Raw genomic sequence first — 18,843 nt, 5'->3', positions numbered from 1 at the left:
AGAATGTATGCATGCTTAGAAAAAGTAAAGGTCAAGAGGTACTCAGTTAAACCCTGGTCATATGCACCTGCCAGGACCCCTTCTTCATGGTCCATGTAGGGGTTGTGTTTATCTGTTGTTGTCACTGGCATTGACATTTGTTTCTGTTAAAGTTAGCATTGTTGTGGTAGCGTATAAGAAAATAGGTCTACTTATATAAGAATTAATAAATCTTGAGTAAAAAACAAAAAATCTTTCAGTGCTTAAAATTGACGGCAGTGATGGTCAAATATTCATTGTGCTTCAGGGATTCAATCAGAGTGAATTTTCAATAGAGGTTAGAGGTAAATCATACATTTTATGAAGGAAGCCAATATGATAACAGGTTACCACCTTCTATACAGTAATGGTGGATAGCCTCTCCCCCCGTGATGATGATGCTTCGACATACTGTTGGGTTTATTGACATGTTTTGCTAAAGAAAGCATTACACATCTTGACCCATGTCATTTTTTTATGTCCACAGAAATTTGATGACATTTTAATAATTCGCTGAAATACAAAAGCAAAATAAATTTTCGGCATTGCTCTTAAAAGTGACAGAAATCAGAGGGCACTGCCTACTATAAAAGAGAGATTGCTCATTAAATCATTGGGCAAGCTTTATGCAATAACCCATCTTAGGCCCTTTCAAATTACACCACATAAAGTATATGTACCATATGTTTTAAAGGTAAAGAAATGCACAAAGTGGAGGAATGCAAAACTTATGCTGTGAATTTCAGTACTTTACAATGACAATATCAGTAACTTAGGTACTCACCATAAAACGTCAGGTAACCAAACAATGCAGATAAAAAATACATGATAAGCATGGCCATAATGGATATATTTGATACAGTCTGCATCTTCTTACGTGATCGACTGTGGAAATAAAATGAGAATTAGACACCAGAGTTAATTATTTCAAAGAGACTGAAAAACCGATCTAGATGTAATATACAAGTATATGTTTATCACAACATATATTCTCAAGCCAACAATCTCACAACAACCAACACCAAAACTAGTCTAAACTTTGCCTTGCATGCTCATCACAGTATTATTACTGTCTGTAAAAGGAAGAGTGTTTCTTACTCTTTAAGCTCACTGTAGATGGGAAGTACCTCTGGATGGCACACAAATGCAAATGCCAAAATTGGTATTGTGTAAGCAGTCTAGAGGTAACCAAAGGAACAAATGTCAAAAAATCTGGGAACAATAATAACAAACTACATAATAACCTACAGAGTAATTATAATCTTTGGACTGCATACCTGAGAGTTAAAGACAAAGTACTTTGGCCTGCACATCTCATTACCATGAGCTTCATTGACCATCTCGTGAATGCCCTCAGTGCCTTTTGCAAGTTTGTCTTCATGGAATACGCCCTGGCTGACAGAATACTCCATCATGATATTGATGCCACTGGTAGAGGTTTTGTTTTGCAGCATCTCCGCATATGCATGTGTAGACACATTGAAGGTGTGGTTTGATGTAAAATGATCGAGGTCAGGCAAAGGGCAAGGAATTTGGGATTTCTTGTAAATCATCTGAATATATTAAAAAGATACAATTTATTAAGCATGCCTATATGATTTGAAAGAAGAAACATAGGAATATTTTCACAAAATGCATTTAAGGAAGCATTTAATGCAAAATTCTGACACCTTTTATTTTTCTTCAATATCTATTCAAAAATTATGTCACAGTTTTAAATAAGGAAAAATGTTTTAGAATTTTAATATAATACGTATAAATATGAAATGTTTCATGAAAACTGTGAGAAACTTATGCATAGTAGTAGAGATTTTTTTGTTCTGTTTCTTCTCCAATTCACTTGCACAATTTACTTTAATCCCCACAGATGACTCGACTCTTAGAACTAGTTTCCCAAAGGCTTATGCTGGAAATTTACTTTTTTTGACTATAATAGACAGATTCTCATTTAGACCAATGATATGTCTGATTGGTAATGAAACATTCACCCACTTGTATAGAGGAGCTGAAACTGATGACGTATGAGAGGGAGGCACATGCAAATTTACAGACAATGGCTGCTTTGAGATTCAGGGTGACTGGCATTGAAATAAATGAACTGTCAAAAGCTCTCCATTGAGAAGGAATGCGTATGCTGTAGATAGTGTGACTTGGGGATAAAATACACTGGAAGAAAACATCAAAGCTGGAATGATTGGCCAGTGAAAGTTTGGTTTCGGATCTTGTTGAGCTGCAGCTTGATTACAAAGCTAGCTGCTTTTTACAGTGTGGACTAGCAAATGTGACAACTCATTAGTCTCTTGATGCCTATCTGCACTGCTCCATAGTTTGTTGGGATACTAGCCATAGTCTAAAATTGTCTTGATTATTGAATATATTGATGGAAAATGTAAACATGAAACCTTTTGCTTTTGTTTCCATATCATGATTATGCACCTTTATACTCCATATTTCACTATTTTCTACTGTATAGCCATTAAGGTGCACTTTATTATTGGATTATTCATGACTTGGAGTGTTTCCAAAAAGCACCACTGAATCCTTCGTACATATTATTGTATGAAAACATAACTTATGCTGGTTTTTGTAAATGGATAAAAAGAACAGAAAAGGCTGTCCCAAAAATTTACAGTAAGATAAATTATGTCCAACTACACTGTATTGCCATTACCCTGTGTCTAAAAAACAGCAGGCTTGTTTTATGAAACTAAATTTTGTTTGCTTCAAAGCAGGGATATTCAAAGCGCTTTAAGGCTTTTGTTCATTTTTGGATCCCACTGTCCAAATATTTAATATTAAAAAAACGTTAAATAGATGCAGCAGCTTATAAACGTTGACTACCTCAGAGAAATTACGGCAACGCTACACTTTGTAAAACAGCAACCTTAATTTTAAATGAAATGAGCTTATTTTTAAAATGACATTATGAAGTTAATCAAATATTTTAAAAAGAATATTCCAAGATATATTTTAAATATGTGGACTAGTGAAGGGAGGCAGGGGATAAGCCTGACACCCAAAAGTCAACACAGGATAAATTTTATCCTGTACCCAACTTCAGCTGCCAAGCAAAAATGGAAATATGTTCCAAATGTAAGGTAAATTCAGTAATGTTAGTAATGCAATAAGGATACAAGTTTATGAACACAATACCTCAAAACCAAATCACTCAATCCAAATGACAGTTATTAACATTTTAAATGCATTTCAAGAGATTCACATTCATTGGAAGTGTTATTTATTATGTGTTAATTTCAGTTTCACTGTGGAAGGAAAATACCATATACATTTTTTTTCAACACAATATGATCATCCCAATTTATAATAAAATATTGGCCAGCAATATTTTACTGCTGATTTCACATTTTCATATTGGGCAAGTGATATGCTGGACGTTTTAAAGCAGGTGAAGAGTATTCCTCCTAAAGAAGTACTACTCTGTGGTAGCATGGAAAACAGGAGTAAGTAACACTTGATTTATATTATCAATTAAATAAAATTATGCATTTTAATACATTCTTGTTTATCATTTGTGACATGTTGCATGTTGATTGGCCATAGAAGTAAACACTTCCCATCACACTGTACATGTTACAGTACTGCTACTACTCCTCGTCCTCCTCCTCCTCCTACTACTACTAATAGATTCTGAGGTTGTTAAAAGTCAACATAATCCTACTACAAACACATCAGAAGGTAAACATAAATCTTAAGGCAGTGAATGCTTGCTATATGTTATGAATTGGGAAATGTATAAGTGCATTCATTGATACATAAATATTTTATTACAAGCAATTCTTCAGGAAATACCATAACTACTGCATGACTTCAACATGTGGAGACATATAATAAACTCATATTGGGCATATGAGCAGTTACAACAGCAAAGTCATATTTTCTCCTTAAATGTGGCTCTTGAGCAGGTGCATTATTTATAACTACAGTCTATGATACTGTAATAATAATTCCATCTTAGCACTTCATTTTTTACCATTACTGCTTGTCCATGACAGCCAGATAAAGCTATTGTTATATGCTTTCTCACCTATAAAAGACATCTACTTTGTTACTTTTTTTTTTTTTTTGAAAATAACAATACAATCTAGGTGTAGGTGAAACTATATCATACAACTTTCTAGTCCCTCAACCCTGGCAGTGTTGCATCTGGGTCTTCTGTTAGAAATTTCAAAACAAATTATAATAAAAGGGCAATAGTTCTCAATTTTCAATCTGCATGTTAAAATTCTGCCTATTATATTTAAGATATCTGTACTTACGACTCCTAGGAAGAAAACCATGCAGGTCAGAGAAAAACCACTGGTGTAGCCCAGATAACCTATAAAAAAAATTGACATTCTAATTAAAATTATAAAAGAATACAGAAATGATTATAACAATATAGAAATGTAATAGAACAATTACCCAGATTTTTAAGAAGTGAAAGTGGCAGGATGATGCCTATTGACACCAATATCACTAGATAGTTTCCATTTAGGTACCATTCCCTGAAAAAGACACCTTATTAATATTAAGAATTTACTTAGTTAACTGCCTCTCTCAAATATTTTAATAAAAACATTTACAAGATTACTTTTCCTTTATGATAAATGTGTAATTAGCGAATAAAATGATGAAGTGTTTTATTTAGCTAGCAGATGCTCTGTCAAATGATTCATAAGAGTTGGTCAATTTGACTCCTTTTGAAGCTGTTCTTTCAGCATAGAAATCTAAGTTATTCACATCCAGGCTGTCAATGTTAATGCCATATTTTAAGTTTCTTACATTCAGTGAAATTCAAGATTATATTCACATTTACAAAGTGAAATGCTTACTTGCATGAGAATGCTTATCTGTGTTTCTTTGTGTAGTGGTTAAGGCTTTGGACTTCAAACTCTGAGTTTGTGGGTTCAAATCCCACTACTGACACTGTGTGACCCTGAGCAAGTTACTTGACCTGCCTGTGGTCCAATTGGAAAACCAAACAAAAATGTAGCCAATTGTATCATAAATGTTGTAAGTCATCTTGGATAAAGGCATCAGCCAAAAATGTAAATATGTAGGAAAGGAGACAGGAACACTGTGTATATGTTAAATGTTGTGTCACTTTAAAGGATTTAAGACATTTTCATTTTTTTTTACCAATCATTACAGATCAGAACTGATTTCATTTTATCTAGCTACTAATACAGATTATTGTATTAATCATAAATCATAAACACACTTATTGGCAAAAGACAGCCCTGTATCCCTAATTCAGGTATTCTCCAGTTAGCATTACTAGTGGGCGCAGAAAGCCCAAAAAGTACAGCAAGAGCAATACTGAAGTAGCCTATTACATTACAGGCTAATAAATAAAATTAAACTCTAAATGTACATACCCACTGTTTTCCTCAAATCCCAAGAACGCTCGAATTACTTCAGGCAGTTCATATTTCACAATGAAAAGGTAGCTTGACATAGCTAAAACATGAAACAAATAGAATGTAAATGAAGTTTATTTGACAATGCTTTGCACCTCTTATTACTCACAATACCTTTAAGGCATGAAATTTTGTAAATGGATAAATGATTGGAAAATAGTGTTAACTAGTGCTAATATGCAGATCTTTTTTTTCTTAAAAAGCTAAATTCAAGCAATTTAAAATTTTTTTTCTGTTATGTAGAATGACATGCTAGGAAAGTATTTGTGCAAGTCAGTAATTACCGGTATAAACGTTAGGTCAACAGTACTAATTAACTTTGGTAAGATACTCTGTCAAAAAAGATATTTGCATCTAGTAATTGTAAATATTATGCTAGTATATCAAATAGATCTTGTTCATAGATTTTGATAACACCAGTTTCCTCTGTGCTTGCATATACTGTACAATGATTACAGATTAAAATAAATAAACAAACCACCCATATGGCAGCTTTCTACATGTATTTTTAGTTTCTTTTCAAATGTGGCATATACTGTCCAGCTTTACTGCTCTGTTAAGGTCTACACATTAATTCATAGACAGACACTGATTTATCACACCTTAAACAACTAAGCCACACTATCCATCCATCCATCCATCCATTTTCCAACCCGCTGAATCCGAACACAGGGTCACGGGGGTCTGCTGGAGCCAATCCCAGCCAACACAGGGCACAAGGCAGGAACCAATCCTGGGCAGGGTGCCAACCCACTGCAGGACACACACAAACACACCCACACACCAAGCACACACTAGGGCCAATTTAGAATCGCCAATCCACCTAACCTGCATGTCTTTGGACTGTGGGAGGAAACCGGAGCGCCCGGAGGAAACCCACGCAGACACGGGGAGAACATGCAAACTCCACGCAGGGAGGACCCGGGAAGCGAACCCAGGTCCCCAGATCACCCAACTGCGAGGCAGCAGCGCTACCCACTGCGCCACCATGCCGCCCTAAGCCACACTATGAATTGTTAATTTCAAAGAATGTATTAAGGGGCACCTAAACTAAATAATCATTTTGCTGTCTTGGCAGGCCCAAGATACAAAACAGAACTTAAAGTGCCTATTTGGAGGAGACAGAGGTTGGGAGCATGCACCGATAGCACATTGCCACACCCACCACACAACAAACCACCTGGATTGGGACCCGAGCACAGTGGGTGACACCTCAGCACCACACTGGTTGAACAGTGTGAGGCTTGTTACAGTGGCTGGTGTGCCAGTCCTGCCACCAACCCCTACATTTTCCCTGTAAGTTGCAGGACCTGCTTGCAGGGCTGGATGCAGATTGACATTATACTCAGGATGGAGCAATTTCAGGTTAAGGGCGTTGCTCAAGGGCCCAATGGAGTAGAGTTACTTCTGGTGTTTACAGGATTCAAACCCAGTGACCTTCCGTTTGCCAGTGCAGACCCCTAGCCTCAGAGCCAACACTCCACTACTACTTAGGTTAGGTTAATTTACTACATTTTCTGTGATCCAAAGAATACCAGAAAATATCTCACCCACTATCAGTGATTTAATTATTTATCAGTCTTTCAAATACCTCCAATATTTTGCATTGTTATGGATCCAAAAGCAGCAAGTTTTCCAGGCCAGCCGAATGCCTTTTCCCCCAACTTTTCATAGATTAAGGATCCTGAAAACACAAATTAATGTATCTGTGAAATGCTTTAGATGTTTTGCTAAAAATATCTGCAACATCAGTACTGAAGTGAATTTAACTCATGGAAAGCAATAAGCATACCTCCTTCCTTTGAGGTCAGTAATAAAAGATGAACAGAATAGAGAGATAATATTGCCACTCCTAATAAAAGAATTCTAAAATTAGAAAGCAAAAAAATAAAAAAAAAAAACAAATCAATAGGTTTGGCAGCACAAGTTTGCAAAACATTTCAAGTTAATAAACCATTAAATTTGTCTAACAGGAAAGCAAATGGTCATAAAGGATTGAGCCAGAATTAACTGATAGCAGTATGAGAAACTGATCAATATTATTTTTGTGTCTGTGTGGGTGTTTCTTCAGGAATTTCATTTTTCCCCAGCCAACCACAGAAACATGTACAGTATATTAGGTTAACTGATGACTCTAAACTAATCAGATATGTGTGTGCATAATTGGGCCTTGCAATACACTGGCACCTTTTCTTGGGTTGTTTCCTAATCTGTCTAATACTGCAAGAATAGGCTCTCACCCCTGAATTGGAATAAGCAGCTTTGATAATATTATGTCACTTTGTGAGAGTATGATTTATGCTTTACAATGGTGATAATGTAAAACGCATATCTAGAAACCAAATTATGGCCTCCTGTATAAACAGCAACACTGTAAAGGAATAGTGGGAAGGATGAACAAGAAGCATAAATGCCAGTACAATACACTAAAAATTCACCAAATAGAAAGCCATTGGAAGTCATGAATATTAAGTCATAATTAAGTACTTTGATAGTTAAAATAATCACATAATTGCTCTTATTTGACAAGTTTAATTAAAGACACATTTCATCATGCTGAATGTTATGGATTTTGTACAATTAAAAATTTTAAAACGTGATTTAGTATGATGTGATGTAGTTAACAATCATACTCACACAAACATAACAATTCCGGTATTGGCCATGGCATAGGATAATCCAAGGATTCCACTTCCCATGATGGCATTGCTAAGGTTAAATACAGACATCCCAAAGGAGGTAGTTCCTGGATGCTGGATGAGGAAACATGAGTAAGGAATCACAACAAATCAGAACATTTCACTAGAGTTATCTATTGTGTTTTATCAACAGAAACTTACATATTCTTCTTCATATTCTTCATATTTTTTTCTTCCTGGAATTCCATTTGTAAGGAATTTTTGACTCTCAGCATCCTCACTTTCAGCAAAATGACTAAAAAAGGGTACAGATGTTGAATGACTAAATAGAATAACACTCTGTCTTTTTACACATTGATTCCATTAAATAAGTAATGTTCGCTATACATTAACCATTGATTATGTATAATAAAACAGATGCTAAGTACCAATTAAAATGTGTCAACATACTTAAGTGCCAAATTATAGCAGAAATAGTAAAACATATAACAAAGCTAGTGCAAACTAGGGCACAAATCAAAGTCTCTTATCTTATAAACTATTTAGTAAAACAGTGTCTATACAAATAACTGAAGTAATGCACGTATACTGGTAGTCCTATCCATATGCTATAAATGTTTTAACAATTGGAAAGAAAAAGTAAATGGAAGCATTAAAAGTCCAAGAGTTTAGCTGCATAATCAAGATGAATCTTAAAACTATACTGTAGCATTTAAGTAATTAGGAATATGGTAAAAGGTCACAAGTTGGTTAGGAAAAAGATAGAATCCTAACCCTAGAGAAGAAGCTTGTGCAAACATGACAGAATTCCTGGAGGTCATCCTAAAAACATCAGGAAAGACAAAGGCCTAACTATTGATATTTATACTCTAGGTTCATTTTTGGGGAGACTGAATAAAGATAATGACTCCTTCCTTCTACACTGAGCTACATAACATAAAGAGCAATGTATCTTTTTATATTATGTACTACTAGCTGTTCTACCTGCCTAAGACGAGAGGAAATCTAAGTAATCAACATACACCTCATGTTTTTTATTTGATACATGGGTTGTCCATCTGATCTGCTATAATAATACACACTTGAGCCTTTTCCTTTTCCGTTGAAGTCGCCAATTTTTTTTTCCATTTCCAGTTGCCATTGCTTGAACTGACTGTCATTGAATTGACTATGCTTAAACTCAAGGAGTTTTGCTGGGAGAGTGCGATGGCAGTCTCTTCCTCAATGACCTGGTTTAGCAACTCCAGCCTAGCTGTGTTGGAGCTTTCGCTTCCCAATGTGCACATCGATTTACCGTTATATTCACTCATCCACTGCTCACCATAAAATGTTATTAGTCATTAGCATTACAGCTACAAACCTTGTTCACGTGGCACACTGTTATTGCTGCTGTATAATGGTGGGCAACAGAATAGGCTAATGTGACCAATTTTCATATTTTTAGACCCTTCGCCTGCTACACTTGGATCCCAGTCCAAGGTGGTTTGCCGTGTGGTAGGTGCGGCAATATGCTATTAGCACATGCTTCCAAACTCTTTCACTTCTGTCTACATGTTTTGCCTATTTTAAAAATTTCCTTCCTAACCCTAGCAACTGGATGGACACAGAGCTACACAGACACACACAGTCACTTGTTCTTTTGTTAAGGTGGACAAGAAACTTTTTAATTGAACATTGGACACAATCGGTCAAAAGAAACATCATTAACATATTTACACATATTTAGTCTTAATCAATTAATTTTAATTCCAATGCACATATTATCTGCAGCTCCCAAAAATGGCACAACAACAGAGCACATCTCATAATGAAGGTACATCAGAGAGTGTATTCCTTCAGGTAACTGCGGACATGTGGAGTCAGAAAGCACCTTCTTGTCTGATTCTATACATCTATTAAAAAGAGAGAAATCTTTCATCTCTATGTGGTATGCCAGTCTAGCCATTTTAAGAATCAAAAGACAATAACATACTGTATTGTTACAAAGGCCCCAAAGGTTGTTGGTATTTCCGTCCCTTCTGCTGAATCCTTGTATACTGTATAAAAGTGATAATGGGATTATTGTGGACCCATCACAAAATGTTATTTCAGCTGCTCTCTACATGTAGGCGATTCAGATAACTTAAATCTAAAACCTTATATTTTACTGACTGCCGTTAAAAGTTTTCAAAATGAAAAATCACCTTGTTTATGAGGTCTGTATCTTGTATTACATCTAAATTAAACTGATTAAGTGTAGGTCTGCATTAGAGGGCACCTATTTTTATACTCTGTACTGCCTCTCTATGTTATGTATTCTTATTCTGTATTGCATATTTTGTACTTGAGGACTGTATTTATATGTGTCTACTTTTTGTTAATGTCACTTGCCTGTAGCAAAGCTGTATTAACAAGCATTTATACCAGATTCGGTTTTGTGACAATAAAAGTTGCTATTCTTTTCTAAACTCTATATTTAAATACAGTACATCTTTCCCCATTCTGGTATTGTACACAATTCTGGTAGAAAATTTTGCAAGTCGCTTTGGATAAAAATGTCTGCTAAGCAAATAAAATGTAAATGCAGAAATGTATAAGTAGCCTGCTTCTTCTATTCAGAGCTAAGAAACAGAAGTTGCTCCTCAAGTAAAGTATGCAAGGATATCATCCAAATGGACTACAAAGTGCACTTCTAATTCTCCATTCAGTTTATATGTACACAAGTTCCACAGTTTGGTTTGAAACTTGTTTTGTTTTTTTGTTTAATTCACAGTTCAGGTTAAATCTCAGTTTGCAAACAGGATGAAAACCAATAATTGAGTGCTTTCATTGAGAAGAAAACTTTTCTTTACCCTTAAAATTTAATAACATCAACAAGAATAACAATATATTTTATTCATATAGTACCTTTCCAATGCTCAAAGAGCTTAATTTTAACAAATAAAAACACTGAAAAAAGCCTAAACTTCCATTTCATTTTCATAAAAATAAGCAAAGCCCTTTTTCAAACCAGGAAAATGTATATATTTTGCATTTCTGGGAAAAAAGTAAAGAGACGTCGATTTGAATGTAGTCACTACAGATAATAACAGGAACTTGATGACCACTGAGACAGTATTAAAATAACTGAAGCAATATATATATATATATATATCCATCCATCCATCCATCCATTTTCCAAACCGCTGAAGCCGAACACAGGGTCAAAGGGGTCTGCTGGAGCCAATCCCAGCCAACACAGGGCACAAGGCAGGGAACCAATCCCGGGCAGGGTGCCAACCCACCGCAGGACACACACAAACACACCCACACACCAAGCACACACTAGGGCCAAATATATATATATTTGTATTTCTATTTTTTTACAATGTATTTTCTATATTTTAGGTTTTATGGTAGTCTTATATTTTAGGACAGTTTTTAAACAATCCGTCAACTCAATGTACAGATATAAACAAATTAATTTATTGTCAGTCAGTCAGTCATTGTCCAACCTGCTATATCCCAACACAGGGTCACGGGGGTCTGCTGGAGCCAATCCCAACCAGCACAGGGTGCAAGGCAGAAACAAATCCTGGGCAGGGCACCAGCCCACTGCAGATTAATTTATTGTTGAAGCAGAAAAGTCTTACTAAACATTTGGTTTCGGTTACCCATAGCACAATATGAAAGATAAATAAAGAGAAGATAACAACCGGTAAAGCAGTTTGCTAAAATATTGACCTATGCATTCACCCATTTATCCAAACATTCTGAAATCTGCTGAATCTGGATTTAATTCCGGATTAAAGCCTTTCCTTGCAGGGACAGGTACAAGGCAGGACACCTAAGGAAACTTAAAATGGCTGATTTGTGCTTTGTGTTCCTTATTTTGGTTTCTCAAAGAGCAATTTCTAAACTTCAGTGAAACAGATTATGAAGACAGTTTTACAAACAGGTATAAACAGCCTTTGCTGCTCATACATGTGTAGTAAAGGACTGTAAAAAGTATTACTTTTCTAGACAACTAATAATACAAATAAATGAAATTTTCACATACAAGTATTTTTTTTGTCAAAAAAAACATTTCTCTAAAAACTCCTATTAGCTGATCGGTAACATTTTAGTTTAGGTACTGCAAAAATGTATCTTTTACTCATTTATTCTTATGTAACAAAACCTTAACAAAGGTTTCTTTTGGCCTTCATTACACACTTATAAAAACATCAGTAGATATGTTATTCATCTCTGTGCAGTGCAGCATATTGAAAAGATGGTAAAATTACTTATGAATATGAGGGATTCACAGATCTTATGCTAAATATGCAATAGCAAGAGAAATGCATCCAAGATTAGCCACCTCAGAGCACTCCAAAGTGGCATTTTGTTAGTATGTCACATTGCAAAAATAAATAAATACTTTACTGATGCTTTGCAAGTGTTATGAAGATTCAAAGAAGTGTATGCCAAGGTCTTTTTACATAATGGCAAATGAGTAAGAGATGCATTTTTGCACTACTTAAACTAAAGTGTTACTAGGTAATCTTATGGACTGTGATAAAACAGATTATTTTTACAATACAATATGAATAGGTTGCTTATTTTTTAACAGTGAATCCCCAAATGCTATTAGTAAACTGATATTTATATACTGTATCATAGATTGAATCAAATGTTTTAGGGTGAATACACAAGCTATTAAGATCATGGATCACAGCTGTATGCTAGAAAATCACATAACATCACACATTCAATGCTGCTTTCTTAAAGGAGCTGTCAAAGAGCTGGACAAATCTAATTGCAAAAAATATAGCAATGCAATATACTATAAAGTATGCATATTTAAAATGTCATGAATACTAACCTATTAATTGTTGCTTTTTCGGAATCTATTGGCTCAGTAAAACTCTCCCCACTATTGCTGTCATTATCGGCATCCGTTTTCACTTTCTTTAATTCCATTCGGTCCATATCACAAAATACACGTGAGGATGTGAGTGGTGCACTATATTTCTCAAAAGATCCTTCTCTTCAGTAATAGTAGGTTCCTGTTCTTTTTAGAATTTCTGTAACTAGATCAGAGAGAGAGAGAGAGATTAAGAATAGCATAAAGTGAACACAAGAACAACAATGCCCAGATTAACAAAGAAGGCACAATAAAGGAGCCATTGCACAACCATACAGTATGGTTCAAGATAATCCAATCACTTTAATACAATGAGTTTCTATCTGGCATAACACTTGTTTATGTGAAAAATGGAAAAAGAGTAAAGCTAAACAATGCAAGCTACTGTTTGAGACCGTGTGTAGATTTTAAAAGAACACATTGTCACTTGGTATAAGAAAGAATGAAAGAAAGAAAGAAAGAAAGAAAGAAAGCAAGAAAGAAAGAAAGAAAGAAAGAAAGAAAGAACTGCATTATGTACATTACAATACAATACTCTACGTATGGAAATGGTAACATTAGTATATACTGTAAGATTCTCTATTAAAAACACTCTGAATGACTATAAACCTGCTGTTTTTCGAGAAGTATCCACTGAAAAGCTGAGTACTGTCAAAGAAAATGGTCATTTCTTACTGATACACACTTTAGATGGTCGTATTTCTAATTCTAGGTACTGCTTAAGCCATTATTAAACAATTAAATAAACTGCCCTCTTCTCTTCAGTAATCCAAATTAAACTATGTAATCAAGTTTGTTTTAAAGTAAGTTGCAATTGCATATTTGGAAAAAATACGAGCATCCTCAATGCTCAGCCTCATATAAAGTAGCTCATATGCATGAGCACAGTGCATATCATACCACAGAAAGCATATGACCTTGAAAAAAAACAAAAAAACTTATGCTTCAATTAATTAACTAAGAACACCATTTGTTCAAAGAATTTCTGATGTTAGGAATCTTAAATAAGAATGATACTAGAATTTAAGGTTTTTATTTTGCAGAATTTGTTAGAAAAATAATTAACTGTAACAAGCTTTCATTTTATTTCAACTTGAAATGACACAATAATTATTGTAGTGCAGCACATAAGGATAACGGGTAAAAAGTTTCATAAATAACAATATTTCATTCCGGCAAAAACTGGAATTGAAAAAACAGTCGTTCCAAAATGTTTAACAATAACTTACCAGCTGCACATATTTCTTTCTACTGCATGAACTTCTTCAGCAACTAATCCACCTCAAACTATATAAACAGCACATTATGTCTAGATTTATGTAAGCCTAAACTGCATGTTTCACATCTTATCACTCATTTCTAGAAAGAAAGAAAGAAAGAAAGAAAGAAAGAAAGAAAGAAAGAAAGAAAGAAAGAAAGAATACAATTTCAAACCTTTCAGCGTCTCCAATGTAAAGTCACTAAAACAATTGTCCTGCAGAAATTCCAAAAAAATGCTATCTTATCTTGTCTACTCACGCCCAGAAGAACCGCAGGCACAATTGTCAATTGAACAACCACACAAAATAAATTAAGACTTCAACCTTGTGTTCTCCCTTTCTACTCTTTTTCTGTTCATGCAACAGATTTCAGGCTACTTAAACATTTACTCACAGTATTTCCATGAGAAAACAGCAACTGCTGTGCATATATCTTTTTTCTACAAATATGATAGTGTAAACACTGAGCTGAGGAGAACCTACTAAATATTTTATTAGCCTGAGTTCTAAAATTTTTATTTTGTAGGCCAACTTATATGAGTAATTCTTTTAATGCAAATCATACTACATGTTTTCATTTTTTTTAAATCTACATTATTTGAATAATTCTTTGGATGCAGATTGTTTTTAAAATTCTATTAATTCCATACATACTATTTTAGTAACTTAGGAAACTTAAGTCAGAGGCTGAATGCCAAACACTACCCACAACACAGAATTAAAGTGAAGCATCAGTCACCTAAATGTGACATGGTGGTGTAGAGGTTAGCACTACTACTTCAAAATTATAAGATTGGGGTCAAATCCTGCCCTGGTTATTACCTGTGTGGAGTCCACAGATTCTCCATGTGCCTGGATATATTTCTTGTTGCAACTCCTTCAAAAGCTGAGGCAACTCTAAAATGGCCAATTATGAGGGTGTGTGGTTATGAATGTTATTATGCTCTTTGACAGACCAGGGCCTCTTTAATAGCTGGTTCTTGCCTTGTCTGAAACACTTCAAGGATAAGCACCAGCTCCCTTTTGAAACTTAACAGAACCAAGCCAGTACAGAAAAAGGATGGGTGGATTTTGTAGATATCTCACATTGTACTGTTGGATTGCCCACTCGTGTATAGTTTCATTGTAGTTTTAACTTACCAGTAAATCTATGAAACACACAACTATTATATTATTATACATTACATAAAATGTCAATGGAATTGCATAACATTTTAGATGTGTGGCAAAATTAACCAGAAAACTCCTGTCCGCTTGTGGACAGGACTGAGTAATGCAATGTTGAAGACTTCACTCATAAAAGTGATAAAATGAGACCCATTTTTATATTTTTATGTATAAATATTATGCTGTACACTTTTTATGTGATCCCACTCACCTATTCAGTGAAATTTAAAAAAATAATATTATTCAAGCCATAACTAACTTAAAAGAATAAATTTACTTCAACCTGTGATATTTCAAGATGATCTCCTTCTGTTTGTATTTAATTGTATTCTTATCTCCTTTTGTTGTGTTTAACTTTCTCAATCTGTTTGATTACAATGTTTAATATTTGACTGAAGGGAAAAAATGTTTTTCTAATAATAGGAAATTAAATCTAAAAACATTAGTTCATTCTTCAATCGACAAATTATTGTAGTTACCTTGTACTGAAATCTTCAAATTTTGATTCTTCAGGGAAAGCTTTCTTATGAAAAGTCTCCCAATCAAAAATGTCCCTTTGGCAGTAGAGTTGATAATGTGGATCTTATCGCTTAAGTTAGCTGAAGTGATAATTTTAAAGGCAAGTGGGAGTGCACATTCAGAACCAATCATCATCCAAACCAAACTTATATACCCCTTCAGTTGCATCATTACTAGAAAGACAGTTCCAAACTGCGCCTGAGATTAAACATCAGGATTGCACCAGACTGTTTGCTCAGTGTATACTGGAACAAATACAAAACTGCTCATCTCTGGCACATACAAGTTGCATTCTCAGATCCTACTGATAATGCCACTTTAGGCAAAAAACTATGAAGAACTACCATGTAACAGTCAATGTACAATAGAAAAAAATGTTTTGTTGGGAACTGGTTTGCAATGCAGCTCTGGAACCAAGGAACTTAAAATGCAAATGTGTTTCATTTATATTATTTAACCATTCTAAATGTGTTAAAACAGCAGTACATAACAAAAAGAACTTTTATTTCTGTTGCACGCTTTCATACATGATATGTAGCTCAAAGTGCTTAGAAGATGTTAAGATAAAATTATAATTACAAAGCATAAATAATGAAGTAAAATGAAACACAAAGAAAATAATAAAATAAATATAAACATACATAAACAAATTAACACACATTTATTAAAAAATACTTGCTTTGTGAATGTTTAATCCATGTACAAGTACTGGAAATGAAGAAATATTTCATTGGTTCAAAATACTTCTCTCGCCCAAAACTGCTGAAGGCATTTTTCATTGATAAAGTCTTAAAACTTGTTATTTATATTCATATTCACCATACTAACAACACATGAATTCAATTCCTACCACAATAACACTTAAGAAGTACTCGACTACTGGTAATCCTTACCAAAAATGAACATTCTACAAACTCTAGCTAAGGCATAACTTGTAGTGTCCTGAGTTTGGGGATTTTGAAAGCACCTTTCTTTCTTAGTCTCTTATTGTTATGTAACACAGCAAAGCCTTTGTTGGAATCTTCTTACAAAGCATTATGGGACTAATAGATATACTTTAGGTACCCTCTATTCAGAAGTGATGACACTGGTGCTTTGTTTTTTAGTACCCAGCTGAATTCTAAACACAGCAAGAAAAATCTATAAAGAAGTCAGTCAGACAGTCAGTATCCAACCCGCTATATATTCACTACAGGGTCACGGGGGTCCGCTGGAGCCAATCCCAGCCAACACAGGGAGCAAGGTAGGAAACAAACCCCAGGCAGAGTGCCAGCCCACTGCAGGGCACACACACCTACACGCATTAGGGACAATTTAGGATAACCAATGCACCTAACCTGCATGTCTTTGGACTGTGGGAGGAAACTGGAGCACCCGGAGGAAACCCATGCAGACACGGGGAGAACATGCAAACTCCACGCAGGGGGGTCCTGGAAAGAGAACCCTGGTCTCCTTACTGCGAGGCAGCAGCGCTACCCCTGCGCCACTGTGCCACCCCTATAAAGAAGTTTCACCACATTTTCAAACATTAGCCACGCTTACAGAACATAATAAATAAATTCATAAAGAAAATGCACAATGAGTAAAAATGTTACTCCCCAGCAATCACATTGCCTGTATTGAAATTACTCTTTATTAAATTTTATAAACTTGATGACATTACAAATCTGAGCAAGAACAATAGCCAATTAAGCCATTGTAGAATTTCAACATAGTAAGATTCAGACACTGGTTTACGCTGCCATTCAAAGCTGTATTTTATGAAAACCACAAGCTTCAAAGCATGGTCAAAGCAAGCTCAGATATTTTCAAAAAAAAAAAAGAACATCATTTTTCACTAGTTATACTTCAAACAATTAAGCTTTCTTTAAGGAAAAATATAAAAAAATTCAAATGGATTGATAATAAAAACACATTTTTTGTAAAGAGCTGTACAAACAGATAAAATTGATAAATTCTAACAAACACATGTCCGGTATTTTTGAAATGTATGTACAGTACATTAATACAGAAATTTTCAATATGAACTAAAAGTACCTTGTCATACATTGTTGTTATGAAGTAGCAGCATATCTTTATGAAATAAAGCATTTAGACATTCTTCATCCTTTATAATTTTTCACCAGTCCCAGAATAAATCTAACAATTGGAAAGTACTTTGTGGCACGCGGCTGGGGGTGGTGCCCAGCCGGGACGCCCAGGAGGACAGGAGGAGGGCTCATACCTCCTCCGGACCACGAGGGGGCGGCCGCCCTGGTTCCTTTGAGGGCCACGGGTGCAGGGCTTGGAAGCCCAACCCTGTAGGGGCCCGTGGTCTCCGCCAGGGGGCGCCCCCATGCCTGAAGGACCCGGAACCCCAACACTTCCGCCACACCAGGAAGTACTGGGGGGAAGAAGTTTGGGAACACCCGGAGGGCTTCCGGGAACACAGCCGGCACTTCCGCCACACAAGGGAGTGTCTAGGGAGTGTCGGGGATCACCTGGAGCCCATCCGGGCACTTATAAAAGGGGCCGCCTCCCTGCAGAGAAGGACTGGAGTCGGGTGAGGAGTGGACAAGGTTGCGAGGCAGGAGAGAGGAGGCGGCCTGACGAGCAGGCAGAGACTGAGTGAGAGCCTGGATTTTGGGGAGATTGGTGCTTTGGCACTGGGTTTGTGCACTTGGACATTGTATTTATAATGTACAATAAACGTGTGGTGGACTTGAATATGGTGTCCGTCTGTCTGTGTCCGGGCAGCTTATCACAGTGGCGTAGTCGGCAGGATGGTCTGCCTGGTTCAAGGCAGGAACCTGTAGAGAAAAAATGTTCTGTGAGCAGCCCGGCGCAGCAGCGGAACCCCCACACGCGCCGCGGGAGCGACGCATGCACAACTCCGCGGGAGCGATTCTCCCCTGGGACTGCCAGTAGTCCGCAAAACGGCTCTTACCCCTGGGTGCGGAGGAGCACCAACGGGCGTG

At 35.8% G+C, this 18,843-nt stretch overlaps 2 protein-coding genes across 4 annotated transcripts in view; both read right to left on the bottom strand.

Moving 5' to 3' along the window:
* Positions 1–18,843, bottom strand: part of scaf11 (SR-related CTD-associated factor 11) — a 651,915-nt gene that overhangs the window by 571,586 nt on the left and 61,486 nt on the right. The gene's annotated exons all lie outside the window — the stretch shown is intronic.
* Positions 1–18,843, bottom strand: part of slc38a4 (solute carrier family 38 member 4) — a 95,321-nt gene that overhangs the window by 18,045 nt on the left and 58,433 nt on the right. The window contains exons 1-12 of one of the 3 annotated variants that reach the window (XM_028810612.2): positions 17,924–18,045; positions 12,900–13,107; positions 8,279–8,372; positions 8,076–8,191; positions 7,231–7,304; positions 7,030–7,122; positions 5,397–5,478; positions 4,441–4,523; positions 4,296–4,354; positions 1,296–1,571; positions 1,117–1,196; positions 803–903 (exon numbers count right to left, since the gene is read on the bottom strand). In XM_028810612.2, coding sequence (XP_028666445.1) covers positions 803–903; positions 1,117–1,196; positions 1,296–1,571; positions 4,296–4,354; positions 4,441–4,523; positions 5,397–5,478; positions 7,030–7,122; positions 7,231–7,304; positions 8,076–8,191; positions 8,279–8,372; positions 12,900–13,006 — 1,165 coding nt within the window. In that variant the 5' untranslated portion in view covers positions 13,007–13,107; positions 17,924–18,045. Of the gene's footprint in view, positions 1–802; positions 904–1,116; positions 1,197–1,295; positions 1,572–4,295; positions 4,355–4,440; positions 4,524–5,396; positions 5,479–7,029; positions 7,123–7,230; positions 7,305–8,075; positions 8,192–8,278; positions 8,373–12,899; positions 13,108–15,846; positions 15,992–17,923; positions 18,046–18,843 lie in introns of those variants that run through there. The other 2 variants (XM_028810609.2, XM_051928690.1) reach the window with 2 other exon arrangements.

The sequence above is a fragment of the Erpetoichthys calabaricus genome, chromosome 1 (genome assembly GCF_900747795.2).
Source record: "Erpetoichthys calabaricus chromosome 1, fErpCal1.3, whole genome shotgun sequence".
NCBI classification, from domain to species: Eukaryota; Metazoa; Chordata; class Cladistia; order Polypteriformes; family Polypteridae; genus Erpetoichthys; species Erpetoichthys calabaricus.
Note: the sequence above shows the minus strand (reverse complement) of the source record. Positions and strands in the feature narration are given on the sequence as shown.